This window comes from Aristolochia californica, unplaced genomic scaffold (genome assembly GCF_029961685.1).
Source record: "Aristolochia californica isolate CCGP_79_NKW_82.1479 unplaced genomic scaffold, dmAriCali1.0.hap1 SCAF_15, whole genome shotgun sequence".
Classification (NCBI taxonomy): domain Eukaryota; kingdom Viridiplantae; phylum Streptophyta; class Magnoliopsida; order Piperales; family Aristolochiaceae; genus Aristolochia; species Aristolochia californica.
Window position 1 is genome coordinate 1,530,211 of NW_027181826.1, and position 18,081 is coordinate 1,548,291.

Genomic DNA, 18,081 nt, shown 5'->3' on the forward strand with positions numbered 1-18,081 from the left:
CGAGGCACATATCTCCACTGACTTCCGCCACTGTCGATGTCTCTCCCTCCATAAAACCCCTGCTTCGCTCCCCAGAATTCTCCCTTGTGGCTTTCTTCTATCTCTCGCTGCGTCGCGCTCACTTCGGTTTTCTGCTACGGTTAACACCGAACGTGGGTAGAAGGGAAAAGAAAGGAAAGGGAAGAGGAAGCGACCATGCCAACGGAGTCGGGCGACCGTCGCCAGGTGAGAGTCTCGCCAGCGGCCGCGCAGGAGGAGAACCTCCGCTGTCCACGCTGCGACTCCACCAACACCAAGTTCTGCTACTACAACAACTACAACCTCTCGCAGCCCCGTCACTTCTGCAAGGCCTGCCGTCGGTACTGGACCAAAGGCGGCGCCCTCCGGAACATACCTGTCGGCGGAGGGACGAGGAAGAGCGCCAAGCGATCGCGGACCACAACCACCTCCTCCGACAGCTCCCCGTCCCTGCAGCTCCCCTCTGTCCCCGTCTCCGACCCCCTCTCCGACCACGACCTCACCGCCGAGGGTCCCACCCTCGACATCAACTTCTCCGGCAGCTTCAGCTCGCTGCTGTCTTCATCGGCCGGCATGCCGGCGGGCGCCCCGGGATTTCTGGCGTTGGGAGAGCCGCTTTTCGGCCGCGGGGGGTATGGTCTGGGACTGGGTCCGGGACTGGAGGACTTGGGGTTCGGGCTTGGCCGGGGGACCTGGTCGACCCCGGAGATGGTGGAGACGGGAGGAGTGAACACGTGGCAGATGTCCAGTGGCGGAGACAGCGGTGGGGCCTTCGGCGAAGGTGGAGATTGCTTCGCTTGGCCGGACCTTGCGATATCAGCGCCGGGAAAAGGTCTGCAGTGAGGCTTCCAGTTTCCACCTTTTCATGCTCTCTCTCTCTCTCTCTCTCTCTCTCCCTATCTCTGGTCCGCTCTTTTTGGCTTCTCTCCCAGTGGCATCCTCCTGGATATGTAGGATTTGGGGGTCATACAGTCGACGTTCATCATCATCGTCTTCGTCTCCATTTCTTCTCTCTTTTTTTCGTTCATGAAGAGAAATGAGTGTATTTATCTAAGGATTTTCTTTTCTTTCAGAATTTTAGGTAAATATTTTTAGGCTTTTTTTTTTTTGTTTTCAGTGTCTTCATGGATCTGTAAATGGGTGATTGCATTGAAACTCTGAAACCATTACTGAATGCAAAACAGAAAATCAGGTTTTTTGTTCATTCTGAAGTCGCACTGATACCAGTCACACCTCCCAGAAACCACCATCGAAATCGGACAGCCCATGAATCGCAACTTCTGAGACGATCGTGATATAAAAACAGCAGCCCTTTGAAGCCCCCGCATAATCCACTAACCCAGAAAAACCAGAATAGTAGAATGTTGCAGCAAATGTCGGTTCTAGAACCAGAAGCATTTCTGAGATTTCTTTAAAGATATAAAAAGCAGGAGAAGCCGGTAGCAGAGGTGGGTACAAATTTATGGGGAGCATTCGAAGCTTCACTGGGCCCGACGTGGAATATCAGTCGGCTTTTTGGTGCCATTTCGATTTGAACTTCTGAGGCAGGCTGGACTGCTGGCGGAGGTTTAACAGAAAGGTTGAAACTTGAACGAAAATGGTGGGCGTCGACCTGAGCTGAATAATAGAATATAATGACGTATTTGTAAGGGTTGGTTGATTAGGAGCAGGTAGGACCTCGCTCTGTTTTACCAATTAGGGTTTAGGGTTTAAGGTTTATAATTTAAAATTTAGATTTATAATTAAATATTAAATAATGTAATAATGTAACTATTATATTGTTATTTTACTTATGTGAAATTAATTATAATTTTTTATATTTTAAAAAAAATCAATAATGCCTGTAGTGCTACTCTGGGTTCTCCCCACGTGTGACTTGAGACCGTTCGTGTGGATTAGGGGACACCCACGTGAAGCGTGGGCCGATTGCATTAAATCTGGGCTGGGCCAGTGATCAAGGGAAGGTAAGGGCTCCAGTCATGCTTTTTTCTATGTGTTTGTGAAAAATCCTCAATGAGCTAAAGTGCCAATATAGGCTTAATTCCGAGTCGATTCAGGTGACCCGAGTTGGGTAGCTCGAGTCCACCAGCCACCTCCAATCCCAAAAAGCAACTTGGGCACCAAGGGCCTTTCTAGTCTTGGGTAAAGAAAATGGTGGCTGAGGCTGCTCCCTTATTGGTCTCTAAAGTCTCTAGGCAACTCTTCAGTTTCATCTTCTACTCAGTTTTCCATAATAATTGAGTGGTATTCTCCCTTATTGGCTCTAAAACTGCTATGCTTCTAAACAATCCAAAGCCAAAACCTACAATATGAACCATCAAGTTCCCAGTTGTAAATGTTAATTCTACTACCTTTGGATGCTTATTCTCCACAGATGTTTTCAGATAGAAATACTGTCATCAATTTATAAGCCATCCATCTAACTCTTCAAGGAATATATTATCTATCTCGGGTTAAAAATCTTTCCTTTTGGATCATGACACCTTTTCTAGCTTGCTACTCATACAATCTCAACCAGTAACAAGAAAGGCATATCTATCTCTTGTCGACCACCCATTTTGTCAATCTAAAAGACCAGGAATCCGGTTCTGGTGATAAAACATATATGATATTGCTTATTAATTTCTTGAAAAATTTCTTCCTTGTTCATCAGTTCTTAATGGCAGTAGCAAATGACAGTTGCATGCGTCGTTCATGAGATTTTCCAGATTAACAAACACAAAGAAAAACCACTCTGCAACCATCCGCTGCTATTTGGCTCCTCCTTACTGTGAATACAGAGAAGCAATCGTTTTGCAACTCCTGGCAGTTGTTTGATGTTTGATGACAAACCTAGATGTTTTTCATGGCTCTTATTGTTTCTGTAAGTCAATGAAGAAAGTTAATAGTTCAAAAAAGACTTCTGGGAAGATCTTCACTTCTGCAAACATCCAAGTAGCATCTGTATGAGAGATAGGCTTCAAGTTCTGAATTTTTCTGAACCACCTGTCCGAGTAAAACAGAAGTTAGTTAACTAAGTAGCTTTCTAGTTCAGAATCTAGTAACTCAAAGCTTACCAAGGAAAGAATAAAGCCCTCCATCTGGTTAGCATGAGTAGGTGATATATTCCATTTCTTGCACACCAGAGCCAGTGATTTACCCAGACATTCAGTGTGCAAGAGATGGAATAAATAACAACCCATGCTCCTTCCAAGAGATGGCTCTGTGAGGGGTCTTCAGGGCTTTCATAACCATGGAGGAAACTGGAAACTGCACTAACACGCTCCTAAGATTGACAATGTCAGCTGCAAATGGCTCAATGATGAAGATATATATAGAACTTGAGGGATGAGCTTCACCAGACAAAGCCGGCCTTTATTTAAGGCCATGAAATGCTGTCAAATTCGATAGTGACTCCAGCTTTCTTCATTTGAAATTATAATACACAGGTGAGATTTAATGTCTGATTATGTTATTATCTTGCCCTGATTGACTTCACAGCTGTACAAGTGGAGAAGTGGCAGAAAAGAAAAAGGTTAAATGCTTGATGATGTGGATGCCACTATTTGAGATAGAGACCAGACAACCAACAAGTGAGAGACATTTCATATAAATATCTGATACCATATATGGTGGTGTTTTGCTGATAAGAAGGAAAGAAGTGAGAACTGTGTGGTGTCAGTGTCACCTCCCCTTTGGGAACAGCAGAGAGTTCCATGGAATTATTCTTCCCCCAATTCATACCTTTTCTTTTGCAGGGATTACCTCTTTTCTGGGTGGAAAAGGAACTTTGCAACTGCTGGTCTTGTGAAGTTCTGGGAAAGACTTTCCAACTCTTTTACACATCTCCAAGGTTCTTCTTTCTCAACATTTAGATGTCAGAGCTGGTGTTGAGTGTCGCCGTTGTGCTCCATTATTCTTTTGCCCGAGCTTGCTTGCCTCTTTTGTAGGTTCTTCCTGAGATGTTCAGGTGAAGGGATGTGATTGTGCAGTCCATTTTTTTCTGGGTCTAGCCTTTGAGGGAATCTTGTGACTGCAGATGTGAACCCTTATCACTAATGCTCCAAAACTTCCTTTCTCTTTGTTGGTGTCATGAAATCTCAATCTCCTATTTGGGGCCAAATTACCTGTCAAGTGATGAGAAAGTAGAGTAGGATGAGTTTCACCTTTTTATCGGAAGATTCCTGCACTTGGTTGAGTCCCTTAGACAGGGAAGGGCTTGATGAGCATCAGGTGAAAGATTGACACGACTAAAGCAATTTTAATTGCTCTTGGAGGTCATAACGCGCTAGTAGACAGGAATAGGTGTCTCCTGTCTTTCAGCCTTCTTTTCTGTACACCCATCATGCCTGTAATTTCAGGGCTTTGGTGAAACTATCCAGTTGCATTTTGCAATGTCAACAGGTATTCGTGTTTCAAGGGAAATTTTCTACATGTGTTTCAACTGTAAGGGCAGAATTGAAAGGAAAACTTTAACACCATTATGAGATTATCAAACTCCAGAGCCAAAGTGGTGGTAGTTCCTGTCTGGTTAATCTGCAAGCAGCTTCCAGGAATCCGATAAAGAATACTCAAACGGTCCAGTATCACCTAGGAACAACGAAAAGACTTGTCCCAGAAGTGGACCATCCACCATCCCACATGCTCTCCGCTCTTCATCATTGTTCTCCACCACTAGAGAGAAACGGGTCAAAATCTCTTTTAGAAAAGCACACAGACTATAAACACAACTGGATGGAAACAGCATATGGACAACTGTGTAGCAATCCAACATTATTAAAGAAATGGAAAGCAGTATCTCCATCATCCATTCCCCTCCATTACCAGCATAAGTTACTCAAATCGATTAAATTACCATTTCATCAATATCTTATACCGATACAAATTACAAACCATGTGGGGTAATTGCAATATGAAATAAGCTGTAGGCATAACCTTAACACAGCAACAAAACATAAAAAAACTTCACATGAAACTTCAGCTTGGCTTGAAGAATTTCAGCTTGAGGCCATTCGTCACCATACTCCAAATGCCACCAACAGAGAAGGCCACGCTGAAAGCTGTTCCTAACACTCCAAGAGTCCAGTTTAAATACCAAGCAAAGCTGAACCTTGGGGGCTTCTTTATGAGGACCCACATGAAGCAAGGGTAGGCAAAGGTAACTGGAAGTGTGAGACCACCCATTAGGCCGGCGATGCTGGAGAGGAAAGGGAATGCTACACCGATGAAGAAGGATACAAATCCAAAAAAGACTCGAAAGCCAGATCGAACCCATATCGAGCAGGGTCGATTAGTCCTGCTAGTGTAACCTGCTTCAAAGCTGTCAAAAACTGGCATTGAGTATATCTGGAAACTACTGAGGCAATTGAAAACAACTAGAAGGAAAGTTGTAGCAAGGACGGCCCTCGGAATGTCATGGATGTGAAACCCGTATAAGGCATTCAGAATCCCTCCTGGAGGCATCTGCAAGAATGAAGTCAAATTGATGAATGAAACTCTTGAAAGTATCTACCACATATACACATATATGGAGGCAATCAAGCTTAAGCAAATAAACACAAAGTAGCATCCTAAACATTGTCTTGCAAAAGATAAAACAATAAATAAATAAAGCAAAGATAAACAAAAGTCTGCTGAACCCAATAATAAAACTTTATCTCCAACTAGATGAACCTTTCATAACAGGAGGAACAGATATTAGGACTTTAGAACATTAAAGTAGGAACCTTATCGAATTTATTACTGACAACAAGTGGCAAAATCTTACAAGGTTTCCGTAAGCCCAGAAGCCTCCAATAGCAATGGGGAACAAGCACATGGCAATGAAGAAATACGCAACTTTGGCACCTCTCCACATGGGCACATGAGATGGATGTTTAAAAGTTGATGGCATTGTTGCCTGCAAGTGACGAACGGCAGTCCCTTAAGCAAAAGGGGCAAAACAAAGAATGGGATTGGCAAAATTCTCAACCAAAATTGCATTTGCTCTATGATGCCATAGTCCATACCTGAATCTCCACGGCTACGTTGTGCCCTCTAAAAGCAAAAGCAATGATTCCAAGTGCATTAAGAACTGAAAAAGCTGAGGCAGAGAAGGAAGGGGACTTAATGGGTTCATAAGAAATGGAGGGCGGCCTGGATTGGCTGACAGAGAGTACCCACACCATGGTAGAATATGTGATAGCTGTAACTGCCCCTATGAGAGAGAGACCAGCTATGGAATTTAGGTTTGGTAGCTGAGATAGGACAATGCATAGAGAGGTGAAGACCAAGTACCATTCAACAGTAGTGAGAGGATTTGGTGTACAAAGGGGTCCACACACAATTTGGAAGAAGAGTTTCATGGTTTCTCCTCCTATAAGTATTAAAGCTGTTGCAGTCCCTGCTGAAAGATAAGCTGTGGGGAACAGAGCAAGCCAGTTACCCAACCGTTCCCCAAAAGCTGCCTGAGCAAGTTCCACATATCTGTTGTATCTCTTCCCAGGAACAGCTTCATGCAGCTTAACAAGAATCCAAAGAGTATAGAGCTGCCAAAAGTAGGCTATAGTCAAGCTGATTATTCCCCATGACCTGCAAAATAACCAATAAGCTTAAGATAGGGCAAAAAGAAAGGCAATAAGTAAATCAATACTGAAGCCTTCTGATTCTTGCAAGTGCAGAATGGTTCCATGTCAAGCAAACATGAAGATTGTCTTTCATTGGTGCAAAAATGTCTCAATACCTATCAAACACAAACTCTTCTACATCCATCTGGAACAAGTTCAGGATTCTTTTCAACGATTATCGCCATTCAAAGCTAAAGATTAGAGTCTTCATGTAGATAACTATTATGGTGCCTTGAATTACAATCTTTTTTTTTTTTTTTTTTTCAAAGCATCCAAAGGCTAAGTAACCAATATAAGCTATTGACTAATGCATAAAAGGACTTCAAAATTTGACCTGTTGCTATAAATGGAAGAAAGAGGTAAGGTACATGGAGGTAAAGCAGTAGTTGTTTATAACCACAGGCCGATTTATAAAACACAGCTTCCCATTTTTGTGGTTAGATTCACTGATTAAAAATCTTCGAATGCTTGGAGAATATTGGATCCTTCATTAGTTTTGCTTCTCCAAAAAAATTGCATTTGTCACCGTTATTAAAAAATGAAAGAATCTACCCAAGTATTTCTTGCTTGTCATTTAAAGGCTTTACTTGGTATTTCTGATGAATCCACTACAAAAAAAAAAAAAAAAAAAGAAAGAAAGAAGATAAATCAAACAAATATCAAGAAGAAGTCTGCACGGGAGAATGCAGCAACTTGAGATAACCACAGGAACAAGATGAGACAAACAAAGAATATTTGGACAAATAAATTCAACTGAAGAACAAGAGAATACTGAAACTTGCAAAAATTTTTAAAGGATCACTACCAAGAAGAGCCTCCCAGAATTATAAAGACTAGCAATTTTCTGTTTTTTGAGAAAGTAAAGACCAGCATTTATAACTTTCATAAGTTCAGTCGAGCTTCTCACAAATGGAAAACCATTATTCTTTTTCATACAATTAAGCACCGGCTTATGGGTGGAAGCTTTGTTCAGATTAAAGATCCAACCCCACCCCGATGTCTGCGGGAAGTTCGAAAACGTACGAAAGGAAAAGTGAAAAGAAACTGGATGTGAATCATAAAAGAGTAAAGCATCGATAAGATAAACCCAAAACCAGGTTGTCAAAAGAAAGGAACTTCAATGCTTCAAAGCGGGTGTGGGGAAAAGACGAGAGCGACATTTTGCAAACAAGATCACGATGAAAATCAAATAATGGCTTCTGATGTAAAATACTAAGGAAAAGAATGTCAAGTAACAGAGAAAAAAAGTACAGGACATGGGCGATTTACATTCTAAAACAGAATTGCAAATTCAATTTTTAATGGAAGTTACAGAGTTTCAGGGGAAAAAAGCTTACTGAAACTATCCAGGAATTTGTAGAGGTGAGCAGGCTACGCAGCCATAAACAGAGACAGAACAGAGAAAGGAGGTGATATCAAAATGGAGGACATTTCTAGATCAACTGCGGCATTCATGCTAGAAAAAGAGAAATGTAGGCAACAGAAAAAAAAAATCTAAAAATAAGAGAAGATAAAAGCACCAGGCACAAAAAGGGAAGCAAACCAGACGCCGAAACCTGGCGAAGCAAATAAGAAGAAGATAATCGGAACACATCAAATAGAAAAAAAAAAAAAAAATCCAAAACTACTCGAAGAGTTGGGTCTGTCACACATCAAGAGCTTGAAAACAGGCACAGGTAAGCACATAAATGCTAAAGGAACTCGACGTGTAGAGTCACTTATACAGGTGTTCAAGGTTCCACCACTGTAAACTCATATACGTACCATCCGAGATACGAGAAAGCAACAGGTAAAACAAGGGCCTGGAAACCGACGCCAGCGTTGAGATTATGAAAAGCAGCATAATGGGCATTGCCGTTTCGAGACTCCGTAATGGGAAGCCAAGCATCCTGGGGATTAAGCTTCGTGAGGTGGCCAACCTCCTCCAGGTAGCTCTTCATGTTCACCAGCGCCCGCTTCATGGGTGTCCCAATCGGGCTCAGGAACCTTGGCGAAATGAGCGAGGTGGGCGTCCACGACTTGGCCGCCCTAGGCGACCTCTGCCCCGAAGGCGTCAGAACCTCCGGTGTCGTTGACGTATGCGGCGTCGCCGGAATCGACACCAGCTCCGCTTCTCCTCTATCCTCCATCGCCCTCTCCCTCTCCATCCGGTCCATGTTTCTCCACCAACTCACAGAGACCGGCTTACTTGTAGGGATCGGCGCTGGGTACGGCAGACATGCGAGGAATTATATGGAGGATGGGTTTGGTGCTCACAGTGTACCAGCTGAGTGATGAGTCCGCTGACTGATGAACCAAAAAGCAGAGGGAGGGAAAAAAAGCGCAGAAGTAGACGAAGATAAGAATGTAAAATCCCCAAAACAGACTCCCCTATTTCACATATGACCCTTATCAGAAATTCGAAGAAAAAAAAATTAAAATGAGATTAGAAGGCAGGCATGGGAGCGTGAGAATAACGGTGATAATGGCAAGTCGAGAACTCCTCTCCGACACGCTCATGGCAGATATCACGTGCCAATCATGGCGTCTTCTCGTCCTTTTTTCATTACGCGTTTTTAATTAATTAATTAATTTTTTTTTACAGAAAAAGTAATTTTGGCATATAATAAGGGCGGAGTTTATTGTTTTTTAATTAAGGGGGGACTTGGCGTGGAAGTTACCGCTGTCGAGTTACAGAGAGGACTTTTTTACTTTTCATCGACAGAGACACGTGCAAGCGCCTCGAGTGCGATATTTTTACGGGTTAAAAGAAGAATCGGGCAAAGTTGCTTCTAGCTACGCGATTCGAGCCCTGGGCCGTCCGATTCTCGATGAGGTGCAGGGACCCACCTGCAGAGACACGTGGGAAGCCAGTAATTTTTTAAAAAATTATTTAAGACAAATTTAAATAATTTTTTAATTTAAAATATTTATAATTCCCTAGTAAGTGTTTTATTAGAATTTTATTTTATTATTTTATTTGAAATATTTATATTTATTAATTATTTTTTTTAAAAAAAACTTGCTGTTACTCTTCTAAAAATTTGTTCGGGGAGACGTCTAGCTTGGAGCTACAGCAGTGGGGACGCATGGCTGCCGGAGAAAACACCTGACGGAAATGGAACGCGCAGATCTTGTTCCTAAGACCGGAAGCTCCGTCATCGTCCCGAGCGCCGTCATCATATCATTAAAGAGGAAACCTCGCCTTTGATACTCACGACTAAGGGTGGCATCGAACCCGGTCTTTTGAGCAGCTTGAGTTCGGTTTGGTTTGATTCTATTTACTTGGATCTTCAAAATCCAGATGAGAATCATTTAAGTTAACAAGCCGAACTTAACTGAACCACGGTACAGTTAAAACGCTTGCAAGCCGACTTATTAACTTAAATAGGGGGAGATTTGAAATAGTCTTCGACTTCGACCCTTCGAGTTCAATATTAATTTATTAGACTGAAACTCTTTATCTTTCGTTCTAGTTTCTCGGGAATTAGGGGGAAGAGTGACACGCAGGCAGGCGGCGATTGAGTGAAAATGGGAGAAATGTTGTATTTAAAATTTTCATTCTCCCTCTTCGCTTTCTTACTCTCGGTCTCCGATTTCTTCCTTGCCAATGGAAGTGATGGAACAGAGGTAAGTTAATCTTCTAGTGTTTTTTTTTCATCGCTGGCGTAAGACTGATTTTTTTTCATTTGTATCTTCTGCATTCCATTATCTTTCTTCTATCGGGCGAACGCCTCATGCTGTTTTAGGAATTCTTCCTGCTCATTTTTCAAAGGTAATGGCTCTCACCTTACTGTTGATTTTTATGTTTTTAGCTCTTACTTTGGGTTTTATCTGGCCCTCGTATAAAACCTCCCGTTTGATTTTTATGCTTGTTTGGCAGCTCTTTCTGTAGAGGATTCCTTCAAAAGCCTTCAGACTTGAAATGTTATTTGTTAGAGGGATTGTTAAAACAATCAATGCAGACCCTAACGTTAGAGTATATGTCATATTGTGGTAATGGTAATGCCTGAAAAATATTGATCAAGCATTAAGGATGAATTAAAAATTGCCAAAGAGGAATTTATAACTTACTATTTGATTTGATGAATGATCATGGCACAAAGTCCAGCCTCAACATGGGCAATGATGCTGCATAGATAAAGGAAAGCCATTTCAAAAACCTAAGAATTTTTTTTTATGACAACCCCAATAAGGACTGAAAATGTGGTTTATGCTTCATGGTTTATAAACGTTTATGTTGCCATATAGATCAAAGTGCAACAGGCAATGTGGCATGCAAGCATTTACAGAAAGCTTAACATAATCCCCCTTCCCCTCCCGCCATAATCACAAGTCATGAGAAAACTTGAACAGCTAGTGTAAGATTGACCACAGGTTAGTAACAAATAGGGGTGGCATCCAATTGAGTCGAGTTTGATTTAAATATTTTGAACTCGAGCTTGAGCTTAAAATTGTTATCGAGCTCGAGCCTAATAATTTTAACCGAGCTCGAGCTTCAATATGTATTTAAAACTTTTCAAAAAATACATGTTAAATAAATTGTATATAAAATTATGCATACATTTTACATAAAATTGGGAATGACCTCTACTTAAAATTGGGCATAAGGGTGGCATCGAATCCAGTTGAATCCGAACCTTGCTCAAGCTGAGCTTGATTTAAATATTTTGAACTTGAGCTCGAGCTGACCCTAGGCTCAAACCTAAAATTGTAATCGAACTCGAGCCTGATAATTTTAACTGAGTTTGAGTTTCAGTTCTACCCGAGTTTGAGCTTAACCTACATTTAACACTCTATATAAAATATATGTCAAATAAATTAATATAAAATTATGCATACATTTAAAAAAAATGATAGGGGAGGTTCAGGATTGAATTTCAATAATGGATTAAAATGCACCAATATTAATATTTTTTACTCCAAATATTGTCTAGCTTATTTTGTAATTTTTGAATCTGGCCATAAATTTACTATGGCCTCCTTAGTGCCCCTGGTTGAAACTTATATTCTAGGAAAAACTAAAAATATTTTTCCTATGATACATATTTCCAAAAAAAACTTTAAATAAAATCCTATTACTATTAGTGACTTTACAAGAAATATTTTAAAATTTTCTTAGGAAAGTTAAATGGACCTCTTATTGCCTCTTCTAGGGAAATAAATAAAAATTAATAATCAATCTAATATATTACTATACTTATCGATAAATTTTTAATCAAATAAAATGTCAAACACAAAATTGTTATGAAAATTGTCTCATGCTAAAAGTATTACAATTTCAACTATCAAATACTTATTCAAAAAATTTCTATACGATTTTCTAGCCCATCTTGGCAAGAAAATCTTACTTAGAAAATTATATAATTTTTAAAAAAAGAATTTTCAATTAAAAAATATTTACAAAAAATATGAGACACTAATAGTCCCTAGAAATTATTTCTCCCCTGAACTTAGGTATTTCGCTGAGTCAACGCGGGTTACGGCGTCGGTGTCGTCAGGGATGACGGTTGCGACGGAGGCGGCAACAACGGAAGCGGCGACGACAAAAACAGAGGCAAATGCAAGGGGAGGAAGAAATCGAACGACCGACGACCAGCTGTTGACGGAGACAGAGGTGGCGACAACAGTAGACGGGAGGGGCTCAACGGTGACGAGGGGAGGAAGAATTTTCCCTCCCTCGCTCTTGCTCTTGCTCCCGACTCAGCTTGTTAACAAGCCGGCTCGTGAGTCGTCGAGCCGAACCTAGATTCGGTCGAGCTCGGCTCGTTAATTTAAATGAGCCGATTCTGGATCTCGACCTCGAGAGATACTGAATCGAACCAAGCCGAATACGAGCACTAGCAAACCGACTCGATTCGAAGCCATCCCTAGTAACAAAGAAGCGCAACTTCAAGAAAACTGTAATCTATAATAGAATATAGAAAATAACAAGGCTTTGTAAAACTAAACTGAAATTGTGTGGCTATGCGTTGAAAAAGTCTTGTCAGATTTTAAGCTAACTTGAAGTTTGACTCGTTTGATGATTATAAGATTTATGATAATTTTAAGGGAATTTTGATAGAGTTGTAGTAAGATTTCTAGTTGTTGCAAACTTTGTGATAGCTTCGGGGCAATTTGATAGAGGTGTTTTTTCGGGTCCAAAAACTCGTGAGGCAATAGTTAACTACTCCACCTTTTTATCGTATGAATATGGCCTGCTCTATTTCTCTTGATGCTACATAGTGAGTCCCCTCAAGTAGAGATCGAACTTTGAAATCCATGAGTTATAAACATGGGACCAACAAGATTAATGCAATGGCCTTCATATCTCTAACTTGGATGTTGAAGGCCAATAGGTGGTGAATCTCTTAATCCCTATATATTTGATGAAATCATTCAAGTTTGAAAGCAAGCTAAAAATCGGCCTAGGTCGGTTTAGGGTTTAGGGTTTATGCTAAGGGGGAAAAAAATTATCTTCTATTGTTTGGTAATAGAGAATCATTCAGAGAAAAAAAAATAAGAGAGAAATAATAGAATTTGGGGAAAAAAAGAAATTGAAACCTAAGAGAAAATCTTAATCGTAAAAATTTAAATTATTGTTAATTTTTTTTTTTTATTTTTAGCTTGTATCTCGACAAGAGAAACTATATTTCTCTTCTATTTTTTCTCCCATTTTCCGAATGCATCCAAACAATTTTCTTTCTTTTTCTCTCCACTTTCTCTCTTTCAATCGTTATCCAACTTGCTAATCAACCTTAAATTAAACTCCACCTAAGAGTTTCTTTCCATCTGAGTGCGCCCACATGAAATCACCAAATTTGAGATGTGGATTGTCAGATCAAATCTTATCTTTTGAAGACTATTATGTTCTGATCTTATATCATCCAAGAAATAGACAAACGATATGGAGAGTCGAAGATTCTGACGTGATTGTGCTCTCCACGTAAATGGGTCTTTCTGGTAATGTTTTCCCATTTCTTCCTCGACAGGAATTCGATGCCTAATGTTCAGCAGTTTCGTGTTCTTGGGATGGTAAAAAAAGTAGTTTTCAAAAGATTATTAATCTTTTCGACAAAAAAATTAATTTCATAGACAAAAGCTGAAACTGGTCCTCGAACTTTCTCGGAAGCATTCGAATCGGAGGTTTGTCGAGAGTAGGGCTGTCAACGTCCATCCTAGAAGATTTTCCACTTCATCTGTCGATCACAATGTCATTTCTTCTGTCAGAATTCCTAAAACGTGTGAAATCTAGAGTTTTCAGTCTCCTGACGTTATTGACTTTTCGACCATTGATCATTCAGCCCCGAGAAGCAGTTACAGAAGAGAGAGGGAATAGCAACGATGAAGGGATCAGAAAACAGCAGGAAGCACTTCGTTCTTGTTCACGGCGCTTGCCATGGAGCCTGGAGTTGGTTTAAGCTGGTTACCCTCTTGAGATCAGAGGGTCACCTTGTCACTGCTATTGATCTGGCCGCTTCCGGCGTCAGACCAGAGAGTTTCTCCGACGTTCAAACTTTCAGAGACTACTCGCAGCCGTTGCTGGACTTGTTGGCCTCCCTCCCTGAAGATGAAGCGGCGATCCTAGTGGGTCACAGTTTAGGTGGTCTGAACCTGGCTTTTGCAATGGAGAGTTTCCCGGGAAAAATATCGACTGCCGTTTTCGTTAGCGCATTCATGCCGGACTGCTCTTCTCCACCCTCCTCTGTCCTGGAGCAGGTATCAGATCAAATTCTAGGTTCTTCAATCTCCTTCATTCACGTATTCCATAATCTGATTACACGTCTCTTTGGTCCGTATCACAATTGAAGTACTTCTCGATGACGCCGCCTGGTATACTTCTCGATACTCAATTCACCCCAGAAAGACACAAAACCGGGATGTTATTTGGTCCCAAATGCTTATCACTCCATTTTTATCAGAAAACTTCCGCAGAGGTAAGGTCCCCGTCGCAACTCCAGCATTACGTTTACCCACTTTTCTAAATTTGTTCATGGATGATCATTTCATAGGACCTGACGCTGGGACTGATGTTGGTGAGGCCTGGATCACTGTTTCTGGAGGATCTTTCCGTCTCCCCAAAGCTATCGGAAGAGAAATATGGATCTGTTTGCAAGGTTTACATCGTCTGCAAAGAAGATAAAGGGATACCGGAAGAATTTCAGCGGTGGATGATAAAAAACAACCCGCCGGAAGAGGTGATGGAGATAGAAGGAGCAGATCACATGCCTATGCTGTCCACACCCAAGGAGCTATCTCTTTCTCTCTTGAAGGTTGCTGATAGCCATTGATAATGATACAGCAAAAAACTCCTTTTTTTGTCAACGTTGTTGCTGAATAAATGGAGATAGAGATAGCTACTTATTCCTGGCTTACTATAGTAGTGCCCTAATAATGGGGTAAGAACACCTTGAGATTGAAAGTGAAAGTGAATTTATAAGTGATTTTGGTGCTCAAAAGGAAGCTCTTTATTTCACTTTGATGGCTCCATGGCATATTGTGTGTCTAGTTGCCTCCTTGGGATTAGATGTATGACAACATCCTATACATTCTTTGGACTCAATTTCTAGGTTTGAGATCATTTTCTTTGTTTTGCACTTTGAGATGCCAAGATGTTGGGGTTAATTTTTTTTTCTAAAGTTTGTGAAGAAATAGATGAGAGGCAAAGATATCACACCAAGTATGCTAAAAATGTCGACATACAAAAGGATTTGGTCCACGCGGCATGACCTCAACTACCGCAACAACAAAAAGAGTTATAAGATTTTAAGTGATTGAGGTCTTATCTCTGATTTGATCTCCATGCACGAACTTGGCTAGAGCCTTGCTTAATCTAACAAGTGTATTGAAACTCCTTGGTTGACTAACTTTAATCTAACAAGTCCTTGGTACAAACTTTGTGACAGTTTCAAGAGAATTTTAACAAAGTTGCAACAACATTGTTGTTTCTCGTAGTCAGTGCGACAACTTTAGGGGTATTTGATAGAGTATTGATAGAGTAGCGGTAAAAAAGGTCATGGGGGTTTCTGTCTTTTCCAAAAGAGCTCCATTTGAAAAGTCATCCTTAAGCCTATTGAGTAGCTATACATGCAATGGCAGATAAATGCTTAGTAAAAATTTTATTTCTTCTCATAAGGGCATCTCACCTTATTTCATCCATTTTGAAATGATGCCACATATTTCCTTAGGTGGATCTTTTCGACAACACTAATATGGCAATAGAAGTTCAAGATTTCTTTAACTACCCAAATTTTGATGACAAAAGAACCCATTTAACCTTGGTGTATGAGTGAAATCTCTACAAAAAACCAAAAAAAAACTATTTGAGCCAATTTTAAAAAGGAGTCGACTCCATAAAAAAAATATTTTAATATCCCAATTTTGATCAAAACTTTGATTTTGACCGTTTGATAAAATCTTTATGATTTGATCTTCGAGAGTTTTGACTTTAACTATTGGTCGAGATTGGACATATTTACAATCAGGATCATTGATTGGGTCCCCTCCTCTATCCTGCCCATAGTTCACAGTTCTATATAAATTCAATTTTTTTATTAAAATGCCTACAAGTATTTAAAGCACTTTTAATTTGTTAAACAAAAATTATAATTTATATGCCGGATGTCAAACGGCTGTCGGCAGAGTTTCCGATGGGATTGTTCGTGCTTTAGGTTCAATGAAAAGCACCGGAAGAAAAACCCATATGAGCAATTGGGAAGCAAAGCCAAATGGAGGAGACCAGAGAGAAAGAGCACTTCCTTCTAGTCCACGGCGCTGGGCATGGAGCTTGGTGCTGGTATAAGCTCGTGCCGCTGCTGCGATCGGCCGGCCACAGAGTTACTGCACTCGATATGGCCGCTTCAGGTATCCACCCCAAACAAATGGAGGAGATCGGATCGGTTCACGAGTATTTCCAGCCGCTGCTGGATGCCATAGCCTCACTTCCTCCACAGGAGAAGGTGATCCTCGTAGGAAACAGCTTAGGCGGCCTCGGGGTTTCCCTGGCCATGGAGAAATTCCCGACGAAGATATCTGTAGCAGTCTTTGCGACGGCAGCCATGCCGGGGTTGGGCTTTCCCCACTCAAAAATTGTGAGGGAGGTATGTATGAAATTATCTGGAAAACCCATTTTCCGAATCGAAATAATATGTTGATTAATATTTCTTAATGATAGTTTTACAGGAGTGAATCCAATTCTTTACTTGATTGCAAGCTTGTCGTCAACGACGACGGGACAGAAAACCCACGAAGGTTGATCATCTTTGGGCATCGTTTTCTGGCCTCGAAGTTGTATAATCTCTGCAAACCAGAGGTAGCTTTTATTGATACTTGTAAATTAGTAATAACCAAAAGAGGAGATGAGATGAGATTGATCAAAGAAATGCTTTATTGTTCATCAATTAAGTCCTGGGTCTTCTGATTAGCCTCTTAGCAGTTTAAGAAATTATTTCATTTTGGGTTTTGAAGGATCTGATCTTGGCGAGTATGTTACTGAGGCCTGCGAGTCTATTCGAGGAAGACACGAACAAGGATCAGATGCTGACAGAAGATAACCATGGATCCGTAAAGCGAGTTTACATTCTGTGCAAGGCAGATGAGCTCATGAACGAGGATCATCAGCGCTGGATCGTTCAAAATAATCCACCTAGTGAGGTGAAGGAGATAAATGGTGATCATCTGGTGATGCTGTCCAAGCCTGAGGAATTATGCGCTTGCCTGTTAGAGATTGCCCAAACACACTGCCACAGAGATTGAATCATCGCCAAACTGGTCCAGTGAGTCAGACATCTGTAGCTCACATTCATGTCTGACTTCTACTCTATTCTGAAACTGAAAAACCCTGAAGGATGCTTATACATGGCTTGTTGGAATTGGAATTGCTGCCACTTTTTTTAAGTCTACTAAGTTGTTATTATCAAAATCTTCACCATAGCTTACAGTTTAATGGTACTAAGTTCATTACAATGTTTTGTTTTTGTAGTTTTAAATGTAGGTTAGAGTTGGAATCTAATTCGAGTTCAAGTTCAAGCTCGATTAAAATTTTTGGGTTCGAACTCAATTCTAATTTTAAGCTCAAGTCTGAGTTCGACTTCAAAGTATTTAGATCAAGCCAAACTCGAACATATCAGGTTCAAACTTGGCTCAACTCGATACCACCCCTACTTAGTGCTACTCCCAAAATTGAATATTTGGATGTTATGCATCCCGCAAAAATAGTTATAGAAAGAGGTCCAATCTCCCGATAAGTGTCATTTCAGCCTTGCAAATTAATCGATAAAAAAACCATTCCTCTATTTTTTATTAATTTTTTCACAAATTTCTGATGGTTTTGATTGATTTTTATCCTATTTCTTTTAATAAATGATAATTTTAACCTATATTTATTTTTCAATTTTAATTAATTTTAAGCTAATATTAACCTAAGGTAATTAACATTGTGTCAGCCATTATTGTTATAAAATGAATTAAAATTTAAAATAGAACAAATTTAAGTTTGGTTAAGATTAAATTATAAATATAA

General features: G+C 40.4%; 4 protein-coding genes across 4 annotated transcripts; 3 read left to right on the plus strand and 1 right to left on the minus strand.

Annotated features, from left to right (window-relative positions):
- The first annotated feature begins 100 nt into the window (after positions 1–100).
- On the plus strand, positions 101–1,230 carry LOC137952115 (dof zinc finger protein DOF3.4-like). Its single transcript, XM_068799185.1, has one exon. It carries the CDS (start codon positions 196–198, stop codon positions 859–861), a length of 666 nt encoding a protein of 221 aa, XP_068655286.1. The 5' UTR covers positions 101–195; the 3' UTR covers positions 862–1,230.
- Positions 1,231–4,830: 3,600 nt separating this feature from the next.
- On the minus strand, positions 4,831–8,883 carry LOC137951619 (lysine histidine transporter-like 8). Its single transcript, XM_068798404.1, has 4 exons — positions 8,367–8,883; positions 6,006–6,567; positions 5,765–5,896; positions 4,831–5,460 (listed from the first exon to the last, which is right to left on the minus strand). The coding sequence occupies exons 1-4, from the start codon at positions 8,756–8,758 to the stop codon at positions 4,975–4,977; spliced, it is 1,572 nt and encodes a 523-aa protein (XP_068654505.1). The 5' UTR covers positions 8,759–8,883; the 3' UTR covers positions 4,831–4,974.
- Positions 8,884–13,904: 5,021 nt separating this feature from the next.
- LOC137951620 (salicylic acid-binding protein 2-like) lies at positions 13,905–15,058 on the plus strand. Its single transcript, XM_068798405.1, has 3 exons — positions 13,905–14,279; positions 14,372–14,497; positions 14,573–15,058. Exons 1-3 carry the CDS (start codon positions 13,905–13,907, stop codon positions 14,849–14,851), a joined length of 780 nt encoding a protein of 259 aa, XP_068654506.1. The 3' UTR covers positions 14,852–15,058.
- A 1,161-nt stretch (positions 15,059–16,219) lies between these two features.
- LOC137952264 (methyl jasmonate esterase 1-like) lies at positions 16,220–17,437 on the plus strand. The gene is made up of 3 exons (XM_068799376.1): positions 16,220–16,660; positions 16,735–16,872; positions 17,028–17,437. Exons 1-3 carry the CDS (start codon positions 16,289–16,291, stop codon positions 17,313–17,315), a joined length of 798 nt encoding a protein of 265 aa, XP_068655477.1. The 5' UTR covers positions 16,220–16,288; the 3' UTR covers positions 17,316–17,437.
- Positions 17,438–18,081: the final 644 nt, after the last annotated feature.

Excerpts from the sequence above, each read along its gene's own strand:
- LOC137952115 (XM_068799185.1), top strand. The coding sequence starts at position 196 with ATGCCAACGGAGTCGGGCGACCGTCGCCAGGTGAGAGTCTCGCCAGCG.
- LOC137951619 (XM_068798404.1), bottom strand. The coding sequence starts at position 8,758 with ATGGACCGGATGGAGAGGGAGAGGGCGATGGAGGATAGAGGAGAAGCG. Across the intron at positions 6,568-8,366 it reads GCTTTCTCGTATCTCGGATG|GTCATGGGGAATAATCAGCT; the intron begins GTACGTATATGA and ends GTTATTTTGCAG. Across the intron at positions 5,461-5,764 it reads TCTGGGCTTACGGAAACCTT|ATGCCTCCAGGAGGGATTCT; the intron begins GTAAGATTTTGC and ends TCATTCTTGCAG.
- LOC137951620 (XM_068798405.1), top strand. The coding sequence starts at position 13,905 with ATGAAGGGATCAGAAAACAGCAGGAAGCACTTCGTTCTTGTTCACGGC. Across the intron at positions 14,280-14,371 it reads CCTCCTCTGTCCTGGAGCAG|TACTTCTCGATGACGCCGCC; the intron begins GTATCAGATCAA and ends TCACAATTGAAG. Across the intron at positions 14,498-14,572 it reads ATCAGAAAACTTCCGCAGAG|GACCTGACGCTGGGACTGAT; the intron begins GTAAGGTCCCCG and ends ATCATTTCATAG.
- LOC137952264 (XM_068799376.1), top strand. The coding sequence starts at position 16,289 with ATGGAGGAGACCAGAGAGAAAGAGCACTTCCTTCTAGTCCACGGCGCT. Across the intron at positions 16,661-16,734 it reads ACTCAAAAATTGTGAGGGAG|TTTTACAGGAGTGAATCCAA; the intron begins GTATGTATGAAA and ends TCTTAATGATAG. Across the intron at positions 16,873-17,027 it reads ATAATCTCTGCAAACCAGAG|GATCTGATCTTGGCGAGTAT; the intron begins GTAGCTTTTATT and ends TGGGTTTTGAAG.